This window comes from Protopterus annectens, chromosome 1.part0 (assembly GCF_019279795.1).
Source record: "Protopterus annectens isolate FY-2018-M chromosome 1.part0, PAN1.0, whole genome shotgun sequence".
Classification (NCBI taxonomy): domain Eukaryota; kingdom Metazoa; phylum Chordata; order Ceratodontiformes; family Protopteridae; genus Protopterus; species Protopterus annectens.
The window spans coordinates 980837985-980857768 of record NC_056725.1 but is presented as its reverse complement, the minus strand read 5'-3'; the positions used below and the strand labels follow the sequence as shown (position 1 = coordinate 980857768).

Below are 19784 nucleotides of genomic sequence, written 5' to 3'. Positions count from 1 at the left end.
CATGCCTCCTAAACCTGGTGGACTTCTTTGAGACAGTTACTAAGGACATAGACGAGGGAAAGGTGGTACACACAGCCTACCTAGACCTCGCAAAGGCCTTCAACACCATTCCCCATTTTGGTATTATAGACAAGCTCACCAGCCTGAATATAAACCCCTACATTACAAGATGGGTTGCCAACTGGCTCACAGACAGAACCCACATGGTGAGAGTTGCGGGAGCTAGGTCTGACTCTAAACTGGTTACAAGTGGCATTCCCCAGGGCTCAGTCCTAGGACCCCTCCTGTTTGGCATATACTTCTCAGAGGTACAGGCAAGCACAAGAGGATGATGGCTGACCAGGTTTGCAGACGACTGCAAACTAGGGGCTATAATTGACTCTCCGGCTGACACAGACATCCTCCAAAAGGGTCTCACTGAGATGGATACCTGGTGTCAAAATAATGGCCTCAAGCTAAATGCCAAAAAGTGCATAGTCATCCCCTTTGGAAAAAACAAAGTACTCACAAACTACCACATAGGTGGTAGTCCCCTAAATATGGAAGACGTAATAAGGGATCTGGGGATCCAGGTAGATAGTAATCTCACCTTTGATAATCACATTGCCAAAGTGGTTAGAAAATCCTTCTACCTGGCCCACCTAATCACAAAAGGGTTCGCATCCAGATCAAAAGAGGTCATTGTGCCTCTTTACTCATCACTCATCAGACCCATCATAGAGTACAATGCCCCATTTGGGATGTACCTTACAAGACACCTGCAACAGCTGGAAAGACCACAGAAGTACCTCACCAAGAGGCCTCAAACAGATGCCCTATGCAGCTCGACTGAAGAAACTCCAGTTGTACTCAGTTGCATACTGCCTACTCAGAGGTGATCTCTGCCTGACATACAAGGCCATGTCCAACCCAGAATTGATGGACATACTCCACCTAATAAAATCCTTATCCCCTCGAGCCACACGATATAGGGATCTAAACCTCACCACACCAATAAATAGGACGTATTGGAGGGATAGATTCCTGTCCCAGAGACTTTCCATGCTTTGGAACAAGATTCCAATCTACATTAGGCAGAGCTCCTCACTAACACTCTTCAAAAGAAACCTTGATGAGTGGATGGGAAACAGAAAGTTTACCTTGGGGATCACTTCAGTGGCTCTGCTGGACAGAGGCACAGGGAACTAATCTAAGGGGGCTGCGAAAGCCAACACATTCTGGCTAGGCTTATAAATGCCTTCGGGCAGATAGCCTAGTACCAACCTATGAACCTATGAACCTATATGGTAGTGCTACTCCATATGCAAATGAGTTTCTGGGGTTAAGGTCAAATGTAGCATAGTGCTAGAATATAGTAGTGCTACTTGATGTGCAAGACAGCTACTTTAAGCATACTTGCTTGCAGTGTAATGCTGTTTAACAGGTTTCAGACCTAATTCTAATTTTATAGAGAAATTTTATTCTCGATTTCTTTGCTACAATACAGGATACTGCCAACTGCTGCTACAAGGTCAGCCGCTTCAAGCTAATTTACCAGGTTTATATCAAAGAAGAAAGCTTGAAAACTGACTCCTATGCCCTGTAGTCAATAATCAACCACACTTTGAGCACCCTGAAGTGCTTTCCAACACAGGGAGTCCAGGTGAACATCTTCTGCCACATGATGGATGATCCTAGAATTTCTTAATGTAAAAGCAGAGTAAAAGTAGCTCTCAAGAACAGCTTAAATAACAAACAACTTCCAAACAACTAAATCCCCTGGCTAGATTGCCCTTCAGCAAGGTGATCTGGAAGTAGACAGAACTAGAAAAGGCAAAAACAGAAAAATAATGATTTTTGCCACAAAATTAAATAAATGCTTTAAAATGCTCAAAACAGTAGCTATCACTGTATAAAACAAGTGCAAGTACAGTAAATGAAGACTATCCTCTTAATCCAGCTCTAGGTTACAAAGGAGCAGAGCCTGTCCTGGCATGAGTGTGAACTAAGGGGATCAAAATTCATGATGAACTTGGCACCAATCCATGACAGGACATATACACACTCACTCACACGTGGTACATATACACTTACTCACACATAGCACATATACACTCACTCACTCACACATGACACATACACATTCACTCACACATGACACATACACACTCACTCACTCATGGCACATATACACTCACTCACACAAGGCACATACTCACACATGGCACACACATTTACACATAACACATACACACTCACTCACTCATGGCGCACACACACAATCATGTGGCATATACACACTCACATGTGGCACGTGCACACACACACTCACACACACACACACACACACACACACACACACACACACACACACACACACACACACACACACACACACACATGGTGCATACACACAAACACTCACATATGGCACATACACACTCACATATGTTACACATTCACACATGGCACATACACACACACATGGCACATATACATTCACATATGCTACATACACATTCACACATGGTACATGCACACTCACACATGGCACACACACACACATATGGCACATACACACTGACGCACATATGACACATACACACTGAGTTACACATGGCACATACACACTCATTCACACATGGCACATACTCACACTCACATATGGCACATACACACACACATGGCATGCATACCACTACAAGGTTTAGACTATCACAGATGTAGGAAACCTAAGCACTAGCTGAAAACCCAGGTGTATATAGTGAGTGAACTCGAGAACAGAATTGGAGCACAGACCATTGTGGGGTTGCAGTGCCTTCTAATACAGCCATGTGACATTTTTTTTCAGGGTCCAACAGCTGAAGACACTGATTAAGATGACAGTAAAAAAGTATGCCTTTGGTACTCTTGTCTTAATTATCTTTATCTTCTCTTATTTAAGTTTATATGATTAGATAAAACTCATTCCTTGCTACATGAACATTTTTCATTAGATCGTTAGAAGCAGGATGATTTTATTACTGGCTCTTGCAATGTTTTGTTTCTGACCTTGAGTGTTTTGTTGTGCCTTTGCAGCTCCCGACACAGACTCTCCAGCTGGCTGCGAGCCAGGATGGCTCTGCTGTGTTCACTCTGAAGCTGGTCCTTCTCTTTCAGGATCTGGGCCTGTCTTTTCTGCAGCACCTTCATCTGCTTCTGTGTGGCACGATGTTCCTCCAACTACATACATAAATAATAACATGCAAAAGAAAATCAGAAAATAAAATCAGATAATGAAAAAAACATCATTGTGTACAGAAAAAAAAAGAACAAGCCAAATTGTATTTGCACATTTGCAAACAAAAAATGTTTCATATTGTTAGTAAATGTTTCATTATATAAAATAGTTATGCAAATGCTTTGAATTTATTCACACTCTTAAATGTCACTAATAGACAGATGTCCCATGGACATCTGAATAAAGTAGTCAGGATGCATAATTTTTACTAAAGGATTTTCAAATTCATTATATTTTTTGATGTCGCTCCTGGTACCCACCCAATTGTTCATCTAGTTTCTACCCATCCCTTCTGCTCACTCATGAATACCTCAACAGTTCCTTACAGGTGTTGTAGATTGTAGGCCTTCACTGTATGGGTTCCCCCATCTTTTCAGGTGGTAGACCCTTGAGGCTTTTCCATATGACACTTGGATGAGAAAGCAATACTGCAGCCTTGACAAATGTAAACACACACACACACACACACACACACACACACACACACACACACACACACACACACAAAGTCATGCACTCACACAAGCAGACGTACACACATACACAGATCCAACTTTGAGCTTTTGTTAACATATCAACTGATTGGTTAATGTTACTTATAGAACTATACGTTGTATAAAAAGATTTACAAAGTCTAGGAAATCAGAAATGATGAAGTCATTGTTTGTTAGATTAGATTCAAACTTGAGTATAGAATAACGATATGGAAACCTTATAAGAAAACAAGCATGAGTAAATTGGGAAGAGTACAGCAGAAATATACCAAGAACATCCATAGATGTGAAAATTTAAGTTATTATGAAAGATTAAAATATCTGAACGTGCAGATATTTAAGAGGAGGCCTAATTCAGGTATATAAGGCATTGAGAGACAATTACCTCTGGGATCATCTGGGGTTATCAAAAAGTAGCAGAAAATAATAAGACAACCTATGCAGAAGATTATATAGGAATTAGAGGTGTACTAATTGGTTCTCTGACAGAGTAACTGACACAATGAATAGACTACCAAATTACATCAATGCAAGTGCTAGTTTAGACATTTTTAAAAACAACACAGACACTGTGGAAATAACTGTTTTGTTATGTTGTCAGGCTAGAAGGGCATTATTGCTCGTGCCTGAAATATTTGTATGTATATATACACAAACGAACTCACTCATATTTATGCATACATGTTATAACACATGTGGTAACCATTTGATATACCAAGACTTGTTAGTGTGAGTCTGAGAACAGTAAGAATGAATGACTGAAAATGCAGATTTACATATACCAGTTCTGAAACTACCATTTTTTGGAGTATTCCCTTTTCTCCAAGGTATGGAGCCATTAGAGTTGGCATATAGAAGCTCAGGGAGTCTGGAAGTCTTGCCCTTCATACTGAAGGGTGCAGGGGGATTGCCACCTTGCAAAATCAAGTTTAAAGGAGAACAGTGAGGTGCGACATTCATTTTCCTAACTCCAGGGCTTGCACATATGAGTCTTAGAATTATAATAGGGAGCCTACAAAACCACACACACACACACACACACACACACACACACACACACACACACACACACACACACACACACACACACACACACACAGATGAACAGACACTAACACACCCTCTCATACACATGCACAACTTACCTGCTGCTTCACTTTACTCTGTTTGCTCTAAGTGTACTGAACTATATATATAGACAGATCCATGACAAACATACCAGTGTACACTTACACATTTTCTGTACTGCTCTGCTGGCACATTTGAGCAGTACAAATGTGCCTGCTGTCCACACACTGCAACTGCCCTAACAGAGTAGCATATAAAGCTCCATAAAGGGCCTCATTAGTATACATGCCTTGGCAAATAATATCTGAATGTATATGCATCTTTAAACCCTTTACTGTTCCATACAGCTGAGGTGCATTATATAGGAGTGAACACATCTATAAATCATATTAGGCTGGAGCAGTACACAAAGCATCCCAGCATGTTAATTATTTTATTACCAATCTACTTAATTTTAAAGTTCAAGACAACATTACCACTAAACATCTGGATATGTCATCAGTCCTATTTTTCTAAATGAATTTTTAAAGCCTGATGTTTTGCTAACAATGTCCTGACTGGAAGACAGTTGATTCCAGATCTCTACTATTCTTTTTTAAGGCTTTAAGGTTTTTTCCATGTTAACTCTAGCCAGCTAACCTGTATCAGTAGTATTCAGGCATAAGAGAATTGTTATTAATGTAGTGTGATCTTGGAGTTGGTATATATAATTTGCAGGGGGTTGGGTAAAAACATAAAAAAGGATAGATTTTTGTGTTTGTTTTTGTTTTCTTTTAATGTTTGAGTTTTCAGAAATTCGATCATATCCTAGGATCATAGGATCATAGGAGATTATGAGGTTATTTTAAGCCTAGCTGTTTCATTTCAATGAAATACCATAGAAATGCTAGTCAATACCCAAAATTGCATTTGGTGATGACTGCCCATGTCCAGGGGGGTTGTGGGCTCTATCCCCAGTAAGAATTTATAGTACCCCATCCACTCATTCAGGTTCCTCTTGAACACTGCTATAGAGGTTTTCTGTTTCACATGAATTGGTAGCCTATCCAAAGACACAGCAGACACTGGGAGATAAATCTGTCCCTCCAGCATGTCCTATTTAAATCACAGGCCATTTTTAGGACCCTGGAACAGGTATCCCTAGTTCTGTCTGACTTACGGATATGCAGCAAGTTCATTAGGTTTGGGTCTTGGATTGCTCTGTAGGCCAGGCATAAGTCTCCCCTAAGAAGTCTATATGATACGTAGTATAGTGACAGGAACTTTAGTTAGTCTGTGTAAGGCACATGCTGGAGCCCCTTGATCTTCTTTGTAAGAAACCTCTGAGGTCTCTCTAATTGCTGCAGGTGTTTAGTACAGTACATGCCAAATGGGGCGTTATACTCAATTATGGGCCGGATAATTGCTGAGTATAGTGGGGTTATAACTTTTTTAGATCTTGAGACAAAGTCTTTACTAATAAAGTGTTCTGCATAGAAATCTTTCCTTACTACAGTAGACACATGGTGGTCAAAGTTAATGGCACAATCAACTTGTGATCCCAGGTCCTTTACCACTTCATAAGTACTTAGGGTATTGTTGTTGATTTGATAGTGTGAGGGGACATTGTTTCCGCCAAAGGGAATGATGATGCATTTCTTTGCATTCAGTTTAAGACAGTATCACTGTCACTAATACACCAGTCATTGGTCTACGTGATACCCTCCTGGAGTATACTGACATCATTTGTGGATTCAATGATTTCACCTAGTTTGCAGTCATCTGCAAACCTGATCAGTCACAACTGCTTAGTTCTGATCTGAACTTCTGAGAAGTATTTACCAAAAAGTAGGGGGCCCAGCACTGTCCCCTGTGGCACCCCACTGGTAACAGGTCTGCTGGTTGATGTGGAGTCACCCACTTTGATAGTGTGTGTCTGGTTTGTGAGTCAATTGGCAACCCATCTTACAATGAAAGGGTTTACATTCAGTTTGCTAAGTTTATCATTAATGCCTGAATGTGGGATTGTGTCAAAAGCCTTTGTCAGGTCGAGGTATGCTGTGTGCACAGAGTTGCCCTCGTCAATGGGCTTGGTCTCATTTTCAAAGAAATTCACCAAATTTAACAGGCAGGATCTGCCTTTCATGAAGCCAAACTCGGTAGGATACAGAGTATGGAGGTCATCTACATCTTCATTTATGAGGTCCATGGCTTTACAGATGAGGCTGGTCAGGTTTATGGGTCTGTAATTCCCTGGGTCTGTTGCTAAGCCACCTTTGTGGAGTGGAGTAACTGTTGCTGTTTTCCATTCCACGCGAACAAAGCCTGTGGTTAGGCTATGACTGAAAAGGGTACTTAGTGGTGATGGTAGGTCATGTTTTAGCTTGTTTAGAAGACAGCCTGGGATGTTGACTGGTCTCATAGAGGCTGTGTTGTTTGTCTTGGACAAAGGCTTTGAGGACCTGCTCTTCAGATATGTAGGGTGGAGGGGGTTTGGGGGAAGGCTTGTTGTAAGTTAAGAGGTGATAAGGGAGTGAAATTTTCACCAAATCTATCCACAGGTTTGCTATCTCTGTGAGGTCAGTGTGTGTGATACTGTTGACCACCAGTTCTGCACATGATTGGGTCCTACCCTTTAGGTTATGTACATAGCTGTAAAAGGCCTTATGGTTTTCCTTGGCTGTACTGGCTAAGATTCTCTCAAAGGAGCCCTTGGAGGATTTTATAAATTGTCTTATTTGCCTGTTGAGACTTAGGAGGGTGCTTTTCCATAGCTGGAGTTGGGACAACCCTCCATCTCTGGGCCAGTAATCAAGGGGCCTAAATCCTCACCACTGGCACCAGTGGGGATGTTTACTGGGAGGATTACAGGTACACACCCAGTATCTCCAGATGCAGCTCTCTGCATCAAGCTCAATCAAGTACAATTTCCCTTAAGAGCACACGAGGGGAACACAATCAGTCCGGGGATGGTTTCTCCCTCTTTCTCCAGATCCCCAGTAAGACTCCCCACTGGCACAGCTATAGAGTTGAGATCTCAGCTGAGTGTCCAAGCCAAGACCTCCAGCACCCTCTCTGTTCAACCCATGCTTCATGTCCCTGTTCAAGTAGCTGAAACACTCCCTGTTTGAGATTTGATTTACAGACACACACACACACACACACACACACACACACACACACACACACACACACACACACACACACACACACACACACCTAGGAAAGACTGGTACAGGTTTACTAGATATGCCCCCTTCTTGCCCAGACTATAAGATAGTTATTACTGCCACCAGACACTCCTGCCAGCTACCGTAAGGCTCTTCCAAGAGTATCCAATATACTGAATGAAATTAATATTAATACAAATGGTAGTTTGACCAAGAGCAAGACTATTAGGAGTGGCCCACACAGTGTCACCAAATAAATATGCAAGTACCCTCAAACCTTAACTATCTCTACAAAGATCAGCCACAATGAAAGGTTTAAATATATTTAATAATAAATAATAAAAGAATAAGAAAATACCAAGTACATATTCACAGTGGCATCAAAGTTGAAATCACAGGAAACACTCAAAATAACATTGAAGGACAGGCTCAGAAAAATAAAGAAAAACAATAACTAAACTAAGCTTCACTATATTCCTGATAGAATCTAAGATACTTATACTATTCCCTACTTACTTAATAGAGCAAGGCAGATGATGTGGTGCATTGTCCTTCTTGTTGTCAGACTCAAGGCAGAATACAGAATGTTCAGTCTCACCAAGAGACTTCTCAAAATAATACCTAAAATATTACTTCTGGGATAGCTTGCAGAATGACATCACTTCTGGTCATCTGACTTCTAGTTCCCATGCAAACCCCCATTGCTGGTAGATGGTAGGATTTAGCATCTACCTGTAAAAATACATACACAAGGGCTTTTGCTCAGATCTGTGGCAGGTGCTGGAAGTCATGAAACAATTTCATACCTCCATGCTTCCAGAGCAGTAATTAGTTCACCCCAAAGACAACGCAGAAAACTTCCTAGTACAGACTTTGTGTCTCTGGCTGCCTTGAAACCTGTGAGATACTGTAGCATATTTATGGCCTACCCCATAAAGTGATTTAGTTTCAGATATATTTTTACAGCTTGCTGGACTGAAGTTAACCTTCCATTTCCTTTGTTAAAACATGTACATTTCAACAGTTATAATAGTGCATGTACATTTCTGTTCTCTCCAGTAGGGCTCACTGTGGATACATTTCAAACACAACAACTTTACAAATTCCTTCTCAACAGAAATATCTGTGCAAATCAGTTTGAAATACACATGACATATAGTTCTAATACTTTTATGACACAAGCATCTTGTATAAATCAGTTTGATATTCACAAATGACATATAATTATTTACAAATTTCCAGCTAGCGGTGCTGGCAGTACCTCCTATAGTAACAGGGGTTTTGCCTTTATTTTCTTGGACAGCAACTTTTTGCATTTATTGTAAAGTTTGTTGATGCTGGTTGTCCACTATGACAGCTTCGTTTCACTTGGAGCTCTGGCTTTGATTATTTTTGGTATGGCCAAGTTTATACACTTATGCAAGTGATTATACAAGGTTTTAGTGTAAGCTTCGGGGTATTTACCACTTCCAGCTTGGGGTGAGGCTTGGAATGCATTTATACCTTGACCTAGGAGGGTATAGTTTGCCTTGGTGAAGTTTTTTTATTCTGATTTAACCCTTTGTGTGTTCTGGTGTTAATGCCAGCTCAAAAGTGACTGACTTGTTGTCAGTTTTAACTAATGAGGGTCTGACAGTTGCTGCAGTTCATCTATTTGACATGTTGGTGAGGACCAGATCCAGAATGTTAGTTCCTCTTGTCAGAGTATGGACAATTTGCTCCAGGACATTTGAATTAACAAAGCCAAGGAACGTTTGCGCTAGCGAGTTAGAGCTAGCTAGTGTAAGTTTCCCAGTTGATGGTGGAATAATTGAAATCTCCCATAACCAGTATATTCAGTAAAATTTGGATTGTCTCCAGTTTGGTCAAGTAGGCTTCATGGGCGTTGTGACCCATGGAGGGAGATCTATAACTGGCTATGATTTGAATGGGAGACTTACCTACAGTAACCTGGATCTGGAGTAACTCCATGGAGTTGTCCAGTCTAACTAGACGGGCAGTGAATTTATCTCTAATATAGACTGAAACACCACCTCCTTTGTTTTTCACGTGTTAATTTTGGAGTCTAAAGGTGTAGAAGACATTGTAGCCTTGCAAGGCCGGGGTACTCGTTGAGGTCTGCAGCCAGGTTTCTGTGATTGCACAGACCTCTATATCTTCTAGTGTTAGAAGTGCTTCCAGGGAGTGCAGTTTTTGGTTTAAACTCCTACCATTTATCAGCATGACCCTTCTTTTGTTATAGGTTCATAGGTTCATAGGTTCATACTAGGCTATCTGCCCTAGGGCATTTATAAGCCTAGCCAGAATGTGTTTGGCTACCCATTTTACATTTATTTTGCTATGCCCTTGTTAGTATACTGTGCCTCTGTCTAACAGTGACACAGAAGTGATACCCGGGGTAAACCTACAATCACCCATCCACTCATCAAGATTCCTCTTGAAGAGAGTCAATGAGGGACTCTGCCTAACCTGGACTGGGATTTTATTCCAGAGTGAAGGGAGCCTCTGGGTTATGAATCTGTCCCTCCAGCATGTCCTATTTATTTCAGTGCTGAGGTTCAAGTCTCGAGTAGCGTGCTTCGATGGGATTTGGATTTTCTGAGGTGCAGCATGTCCATTAATTCCGGGTTGGACATGGCTTTCAGGCACAGATCGCCTCTGAACAGGCGGTATGCCACTGAGTAGAGCTGGAGTTTCTTTAACGCAGCATATGGCATCTGTTTGAGCCCTTTGATCCTCTTGGTGAGGTACTTTTGGGGTCTTTCCAGTTGCTGCAGGTGTCTGGTAAGGTACATCCCAAAAGGGGCATTGTACTCAATTATGGGCCTGATGAGGGATGAGTAAAGAGGCACGATGACCTCCTGATCTAGATGTGAATCCCTTCATGATTAGGTGGGCTATATAAAATGTTTTTCTAACCACTTTGGCCACGTGGTTGTCAAATGAGAGATTGCTATCAACTTGGGTCCCCAGGTCCCTAATTACTTCTTCTGTACTTAATGGATTACCACCTATGTGGTAATTTGTGTTTTGCTAAAGGGGATGACTATACACTTTTGGCATTTAGCTTGAGGCCATGGCTCTGGCACCAGTTGTCTGTTTCTATGAGGCCCTTTTGGAGGATGCTTGTGTCAGCTGGAGAGTCGATTATGGCGCCGAGTTTGCAGTCATCTGCGAACTTGGTCAGCCACAGTCCTTCCGTGTTGGCCTGTACCTCCGAGAAATATATACCAAACAAGAGAGGTCCCAGGACTGAGCCTTGTGGGACAGCACTTGTAACTGGTTTGGAGTCTGACATGGCTCCAGCAATTCTAATCATGTGGGTTCTGTCCTTGAGCCAGTTTGCAATCCATCTAGTGACATAGGGGTTTATATTTAAGTTGGTGAGCTTATCTATAATGCCCGAGTGGGGTATTGTAGGTCCAGGTAGGCTGTGTGGACCACCTTCCAATGGCCTTGGTGACTGTTTCAAAGAAATCAACCAGGTTTAAGAGGCAGGATCTGCCCTTAACAAAGCCGAACTGGGTAGGATCCAGTGTCTGTAGGTCCCCAATATCTTTATTTATGAGGTCCATGATGATCCTTTCCATAGCTTTGCAGACCAAGCTAGTCAGGCTTATGGGACGATAGTTTCCAGGATCCATTGAGGCACCACCTTTATGGAGAGGGACCACTGTTGCTGTACGCCACTCTTTGGGCACATATCCTGTAGTAAGGCTGAGATTGAACAGTAGTTTTATGTTTGGGTTTAGCTCTTCTTGGAGTTCATGTAGACACTGTCTGGTCCCATTGATGCTGTACCTGAGCATCTGAGATGTCAGGGGCAGCACTCTGCTGGGATAGATATTTGCCCTTTGGTGGGTGAACCTATCAGCAAGGATGTTCACAATGTCTGTGGGTTCAGTGTATTTTTTGTCATTTTGGACTAATTCTTAGCATATCTGGGAATTACCACCCAGGTTCCTAACACAATTAAAGAAGGCATTGTGATTATCCTTAGTGTCCTGTGCAATTTTTCTCTCAAGCTGGCCTTAGACAATTTTATGAGTGCCCGTAGTTTTTTGCTAATAATGATCAGTGATGCCTTCCCTTTTTGGGATTTTGCTCTATCATTTAGTAGCTTCCTCCTTCTATTATATAGTTTGTTTATGGCTGGGGTCCACCAGACAGGGAGGATTGGGTCTTGGTTTTATTTGGGATTGATCCATGCATTCCTGAAGGTGTTCATAGAAATAAAGGATTTGGTCTGGGCTATATTTGGTTTTGAGGAGTGTGAAATTTGCTTTAGAGAAGTTTTTCACTGTGGTTTTCTGGGCAGGGGTGGGGTCAGGATGTGAATATCCAGTGAGATTAGTTTATGGTCTGATCTTACCAGTGAGGGATACACTTCTGGTCTGGAGCATAGAGTCCCCATGTTGGTGATGATCAGGTCCAGTATGTTTTCCCCTCTTGTGGGAGTGGTAACAAGTTGTTCCATAGCATTTGAGTTTATAAATTCTAGGAACCTTTGTTGGAGCTAGAGTAATGCTCCCAGTCTATGTTTGGGTAGTTAATATAATGGTGTTTGGAGAGACCTTCACATTTTCCAGTGTTCTTTCCTGGGTTTGGGAGGGTTGTCTGTAGCAGGCTATAAACTGGAAGGCAGTTTTACCCACTGTTAGTTGCACATGGATAGTCTCTGATGCCACCAACCTGGAGGTGTGGGTATCTTTGATGAATATCGATAAAAGAATGGTATGAGGTATAGCCTGGTAGTACTGGGTTGCTCGGGAGCCCTGAACCAGGTTTCTGTTACTGCACAGATATCGATGTTCTCCATGCTAAGGAGAGTTTTGAGGGCATCTTGAGGTTTAGACTTCTGGCATTGAGTAGCATTACTCTTAGTTTCTTATCCCTTGTGATACCTATGGAGGTGGGTTTGTCTTTGAGCCTTGCCTAAAAAGGCACTATGGGGTAGCAAGAGCCTTTGCCAATATCTGAAAGCCCAGGGTGACAGGTGCAAGCATATCATCCCAAGCTGACAGGCATTGGATCCCCTTTGAATGACACCAGTACTTAAGCCAATTGTTGAAATTGATCATCTTGTCTTCATATTGTGGCATCATTCTTGGTGAGGGTAAGATGCTACTCAAGGTCAGGCCTGGGCTACATGCTCAGAGAGCTCCTTTATGTCTCTTTTCATGTAGTCCAGGCTCAGGTCATTCACACCAGCATGGACAATGACTGAGTCATATTTGTACTTGCCTTGGAGTGACCAGAGTGCTTGTGTTATGTGGCGGATCCTAGTGCCTGACAGGCTGCTCACCGTGACCTCTCCTTGTTCAGCCTGGTGCACACTGGCTTTGTGAGATATGTGTTGCCCGTGTTTTGTTTTGGGGTAGCGGTTGCTTGGGTGTCTGCTTTGAAGGTCTCTGCTGCTTAGGCAGATCTTTATTTAGAGCCTCCGAGTATGTTTTTGTGTGATTATGTGTTTAGTTTGCTGTCGTGGTAGGTCTATGTGAGAGTGGAATTGCAGTGAGTGTGGTTTGCTTCTCCTCCTGACTGGTTATGCCAGTACTGAGTTGAGAGAGCTTAGCCTCCAGTTTGGCTATATGGTTGCATCTCTCACATGTGTTGGAATTTGTTGGGAGGAGGAGATGGTTGTCTGTGTACATGAGGCAGTTGTAACATTGCCTCAAGATTCCCAGATTCACCAGCTGGACCAGAGAGGAGATTGACAACTGACCTTTGGACATGCTAGAATAATATTGGGAATTCCTTAATAATTGAAAACAAGGGCCAGTGGGGAGTGAGGGTGTAGTGCTTTTAATTTTTAGTGCTGACTTATATAATTGCTGTGCCAGGTAACTTAAGTGCAATGTGTTACAGGTAACTTAAATGCAAAAATGACAAACTAACTTTCTTTCAAGTGTAACAAGGAAATAAGTACAGTAAGCAATGCAGATATCACTAGTGATCCACAGAAGCTGAGAAGCCATTACGATAGGGTGGAATTAGCATTCCAGGGAAATAACAAGCAAACAAACAAGCATATAAACAAAGCTAGATTCAGCAGGCCTGGATCTAGTCTATGCTACTGCAAACAAGGTGTACCAATTTCAGTAAGATACAGTTCAAATATTCAGGCACTATAAACCTTTAACCAGAAATTCCCAGCTCAGAAGGGCAGAGTCCAGCCTCTTCTCCCACAAGAGTGCAGACCATGAACCTTCTTAATGTAAAATAACTGGCCTGAAGCCCAAGTGCCTAAACCAGAACTAATACACTTTAAGAATAACAGACACTGGGCTCTCAGTCAGCAGTTCCCAACTTAGAAGGATGAAAGCTACCTGTCCTGCCACAGTGCATGCCACAAACCTTCCTAATGTAAAACAACTGGTCTGAAGCCCAAGTGCTTAATCCAAAAGACTTAGAATGATAGCTACACTTTAATCAAGTTACTACCAAGCAGTAATAAATACAATTGAATACTTTAGAGAATGCCTGGATTAGTGCTCAAGTTACACAAACAAAGCTAGATCCAGCAGGCCTGAATCCAGTCTATGCCACAGCAAACAAACTTCAGTAAGAAGCAGTTCAGATATGCATGCACTATAAGCCTTTAACCAGAAATTCCCAACTCAGAAGGGCAGAGTCCAGCCTCTCCTTCCACAAGAGTGCAGACCACGAACCCTCTTAATGTAAAATAACTGGCCTGAAAGCCCAAGTGCTTAAAACCAGATTAATACACTTTTAGAATAACAGACACTGAGCCCTCAATCAGCAGTTCCCAACCTAGAAGGATGTAAGCTACCTGTTCTGCCCACTTACAGTGCACCACACAACCTCTCAGTGCAAAACTGGTCCGAAGCCCAAGTGTTTAAACCAAAAGGCTTAGAATGAGTTACACCAAGCAGTAATAAATACAATTGAGTACTTTTAAGATGATGCAAAAAAAAAAAGTAGTAAATAAAGTAGGTAGTAACACAAAAGCAGATTTTTTTTTTTTTTTTTATGATTGTTTAATTTCACATTGGTAATGTTGTTTTTGAGACCTTGACTAAAAAAGGCACTATAGGGGAGGAAAGAGCCTTTGCTATCAGCTGAAAGCCTAGAGGTGCCAGGTGCAAACTATCTTTGGCAAAGCAGTGAGGTTTGTCGACCATGGCTTTCCAGGCTGACAGGAACTGAATCCCCTTTGACTGACACCAAATTCTGAGCCAATTATTGAAATCAGTATTTTTTTGTTTATACTGTGTCATCATTCTAGGTGAGGGTTGTTTGCTTTTCAAGGCTAAGGACATACATGCCTGGGACACATATTCAGAGAGCTCAACCATGTCTGTCTTCATATAGTCCAGTGAGGTATGTCTTACATCTTTCACACCAACGTGAACTATGACAGAGTTATAATGGTACTTGCTGCTGAGACACCTGAGTGCATGTGTGATCTGATGAATCCTGGCACTGGACAAGCAGCTGACTGTGACTTTCTCCTTGTCCAACCTGGTGAGTGGGACATCCATGTGTCTCATTATTGAGTCTCAGATGATAAAAACATTTGTTTTTTGAGTGTTACACCTTACTGGCTTAGTAGGTGAGACACTGGTGTTGCTATGTGTCATGGGTGCTGTGGGGACTGTATTTGTAGCAGTCTTGTGTTTTGGAGGTCTCTGGTGTTTCGGTAAGTTTTTCGAGAGAACCTCCACATATGTGGATTTACGTGTTTGATGCTTACTATGTGTATGAATAGTGGTATGTGTAAGAGTAGTAATACTATGAGAATATAGTGGTGGTTGAGTTGACAACCTTTTCCATGTTACTGTTTTGAGTGAGAAACAGCATGGATTCTAGATTCTTAGTGTAAATACATCTCTCGCACTCTGTACTAGACTGTGTTATTAGTAAAGGGTTGTCTGTATACATGAGGAAATTGCTACACTGCCTCAAGAGACCCAAGTCAACAAGGTTGGCAGGAGAAACAAGGGTAGTCCAACTGTCCATAATACTAGGTTGAGGACTGTTTCACTAGGGGTGGCTATTAGAATCGATCACAGAGGAGCTCAGTGGATGGATATTTCTGCCTAGGTTTTGGTGAGAATTTGTTGAATTTAACTGTCTGGCTTTGGGGCACAACTATGTGGCAGTGAGCGTTGCAGCGCAATGTGCAAACAAGTAGAAACCTCCGCAAATGCATGGCCTAAATACCAGAAGCTAAAAACTTGAAAAAAACTTTAAAAAAATTCAAAAAGACCAATGAGGATGCTTATTCCAACCCCTAGACTTGCCTCCCTTTACAAGACAGGTCTGAGTCAGCACAATTCTCTCACAAAAGTGCAGATAGGCCCCTTCCAATCCAAGATATCCTGGAAAACGTGGTCAGAACAAAGAAACCACTACAAACAGTTCCAGAAACAGCAAGCCTGTATCTGAACTATGCTACGGCTATTAGCTACCTTAGTTTCAGCAGAAAACACTACAGAATGTTTAAAACAGCAGAAAAATAGCAGTGAGACACTAAAAATGTTTAAAACAGCAGGAAATCAGGAAGGAGGCTCTAAAGAATGAATTTCGAGTTTCTGAAGAAAGATTTTTGTGTTTTTTTTTTATTAATGTTTGAGTTTTCAGAAATTGGATCATATTGTCTCACTGATATGAATTTTGAGTTTCTGAAACTCGATCAAGTGACATAGAGCCATATTAGCTGAAAGGGGGCTGTACGAATAGACGCTCTGGGAAGCTCTTGTTCTCAGGGAATTATTACATTTTAGGGCAAAGTTGTCAAGAGTGATTGGGACGAGAATATAAGCTGGACCTAATCATACAAAGAACAAATATAAGGACATTACAGATAGCAGTAATGAAACATTTCAGCCAGGGAACAATGTTTTATGTTAATGAATTGTGAAGATTGCTTAAACCTTGTGTTCATTATCTTATGTTACCTTCTGTACATCAGATTATTTCCATGTCTGGTAATTTTGTTTGAGTGTACCAATAGTTTAGTGATGAGTAACTTGAGTGGCATGTACTCTGTTTTTATCCCCCCCTTTCCTCATGAAATTTGTGGGTAAATGCTGACATCAATCAGTTCCGGTGGAAGAGGCTTATAATTCTACAGCCTTCCCTTAAAGTGTGTCACTCTGAAAAAAATTAACTTTTTTTTTTCCAGATCTGATTGTGGATAAAATGCTCTGAAAGCAGTTCACTTATATGGATACATATTCTTGTGAAACAATTTATGCTGGAAGATGTCTACACCAGTATGTATTAAAATCACTTAACGGATGTATATGTGTATAATGTAGTGAGTAATTCCACAGATCTAAGTACAGACTTGTTCAGCTGGGTAAATCTTTAAGGGAAATTGAGATTTTAACAGATGTAGACCATTTTCTTATGCTTTAGAAGTTCTAAGACATAAAGAAACCCAACTTAACATTAAAACCACACCACTGTCTTTCAGGTGTAAAGACTTTCTGAGCCCAAATTATTACATGTGTGCCAGGATTAAATGGCTCACCATTCTTTGTAGGTGATTATTATCAGGTTTTGTTAGTTCCGCTCCTTCCTTGTTAAATGTCTGTCTAGTAGAGTATCTCCCTAGTCTAAATTCTCCTGATTTCTGCCTGCTTCTTTTGACTGTAGGACTCGCTCATATTTTACTTATCTATACTCCTGTTCCCAGGTCTCTGATTGCGTTTGTAGACTTTTTTATTGCTTTGTCTGGATACTGTGGCCTTCCTCTCTCCTGCCTTCCATCTATGTTCTTTACCCTTTAATAACACCCAGTTTATCTACTTTCTGTGCTTCCCACCACTGATTATTCTTTCTCTAGCCTGCTCTCCTTCTCTACCCTATCCTGCTGTGCTATTATACCTTCCTATACCTCAGATTTCTCTCCCTCTGCCTTAAATCCATACCCTTCTGCTTCTCTGTATCCTGACTCACCTCCATAGCTCACTGATTGTTTTCTTAGGGAATTTTGTCACTTCTTGTAGTCACTCACTGTGGGTGTCAACCCGCTTCGTTCACCCTCGCTACGCTTGGCTCTCTTCGCTCCTCTCCTACCCACCCTCATATCATTTCTTTTATACCTAACCACTTGTCACCTCCTCCCCTTCCAGTTCCTCCCCAACACTGCACCTCACTTCATCCCTCTATCAGAAAATCCCTCCCCCTCTCCTATTACAACTCCAATCAGATACACCTATAAATATTACCCTAGTATACATCCCACCTTTTCTTAAACTAATTAATATGTACTGCACACATCCAACCCAACTATTAAAAGCATCCATCTACACACTAATAGTCTTCAACCTACTCTTTCTTTCCAATCTGTCCTCCTATCACACGCAATTTGATAACCATACCCCATCCCCATGGCAAACAGAATCCACAGCTAATCTCATTAAACTAAAAAGCTTCCCTATATCACCATGCGACCTTACCACACCCCAACCTTTCCCTTACTCATGCAACAAACCAACCATAAAAACTAACCCTCTCTCTTCACAAAAACAAACTAAAATAATTCACAAATGTACCAAACTCTATCTACACCTACTCCAAAAACTCACTTGCAGTGGAGATGTCCACCCCAATCCAGGACCCAAAACACTAGTCAACCCTAACTCAAATCAGCTAAATCCCCTATACCACAGACCATCCTCAGCTCTCTGCTTCCTAAACATTAATGCTAGAAGCATACTTAAGAAAATCCAGGACCTACATGCCCTATTGGCACTAATCAAACCAGATATTGTTGTGTTAACTGAAACATGGCTCAAACCAAATCATCATGACAATGAGATTACCACCCCTGGCTACAATATTATCCGCAAAGACAGAGCAGAGAAAAAGGGAGGTGGTGTTGCAATAATATTCCAAAACCACCTCACCATAGAACAATTAGATTACACCACCCAATATGTCAAAGATGTGGAACTAATCCTTGCCAAATTAAAAATAAACTCCAATAAACACATAGTTATTGCCGGTGGCTATATACCACCAGGCAATAATATCACTCAAATGGAAAACCTGCTTAATTGGATGTCCAACTCCATTCCACATGAAACTATACTATTAGGAGACTTTAATATTGACTGGCTCAACTGATCCAGCCATAATCCCACTGCCTTTATAAACCTCCACAGGTTTACCCAAACTATAACCACCCCCACTAGAATTAACAAAACATCCAATCACCACTCCATCCTGGACTGGATCCTGGTATCTGACCCCAATCTTACACAGCAATCTAGCTGTCTTCTAGATACCCTAAGTGACCATCATCCTACCTACCTAATTAGGAACAAATCCCAAACCATCAGCCAACCTATCCTCAGAGTAGTTCATAAAAAAACACCTTCATACCTACTAACTTCATCAATGCTCTAAAATACTGCAACTGGACTCCCCTAAAGCAATTATCTCAAGACAAAGCAGTTGAGTACTTCAACACAACCTTCCTAAAAATCCTGGACCAATATGCACCCTCCTAAACCATTAGAATAAAAACTAATTATGCCCCATGGCTAACAAATCCCACTAAAACTATAATGAAAGAAAGGGACAACATCTGGTCTCAATATAAAAAAAACAAAACCACTACCTTAAGACAAAATTACCTACAGCTCCGGAACAAAGCCAAAAAACATATCAAACTAGACAAATCTAACTACTATCAAAACCTACAAGAAAAATATGGTCATAACATCAAAAAATTCTGGAACACAATAAATTGTATACTGCACCCAGGAAAGTCCACTACACCAACCCCTGTGCTACCAAATAATCATGAAAACATACCCACACAATTTAATAGAT

The 19784-nt window shown here is 41.3% G+C and overlaps 1 protein-coding gene across 4 annotated transcripts in view; it reads right to left on the bottom strand.

Annotated features, from left to right (window-relative positions):
* Positions 1 to 19784, bottom strand: part of TXLNB (taxilin beta) — a 336040-nt gene that overhangs the window by 208945 nt on the left and 107311 nt on the right. For all 4 annotated transcript variants that reach the window (XM_044064743.1, XM_044064736.1, XM_044064754.1 and 1 more), the window contains one exon: positions 3031 to 3201. In XM_044064743.1, the coding sequence (XP_043920678.1) occupies positions 3031 to 3201 (171 nt within the window). The remainder of the gene's footprint in view (positions 1 to 3030; positions 3202 to 19784) is intronic.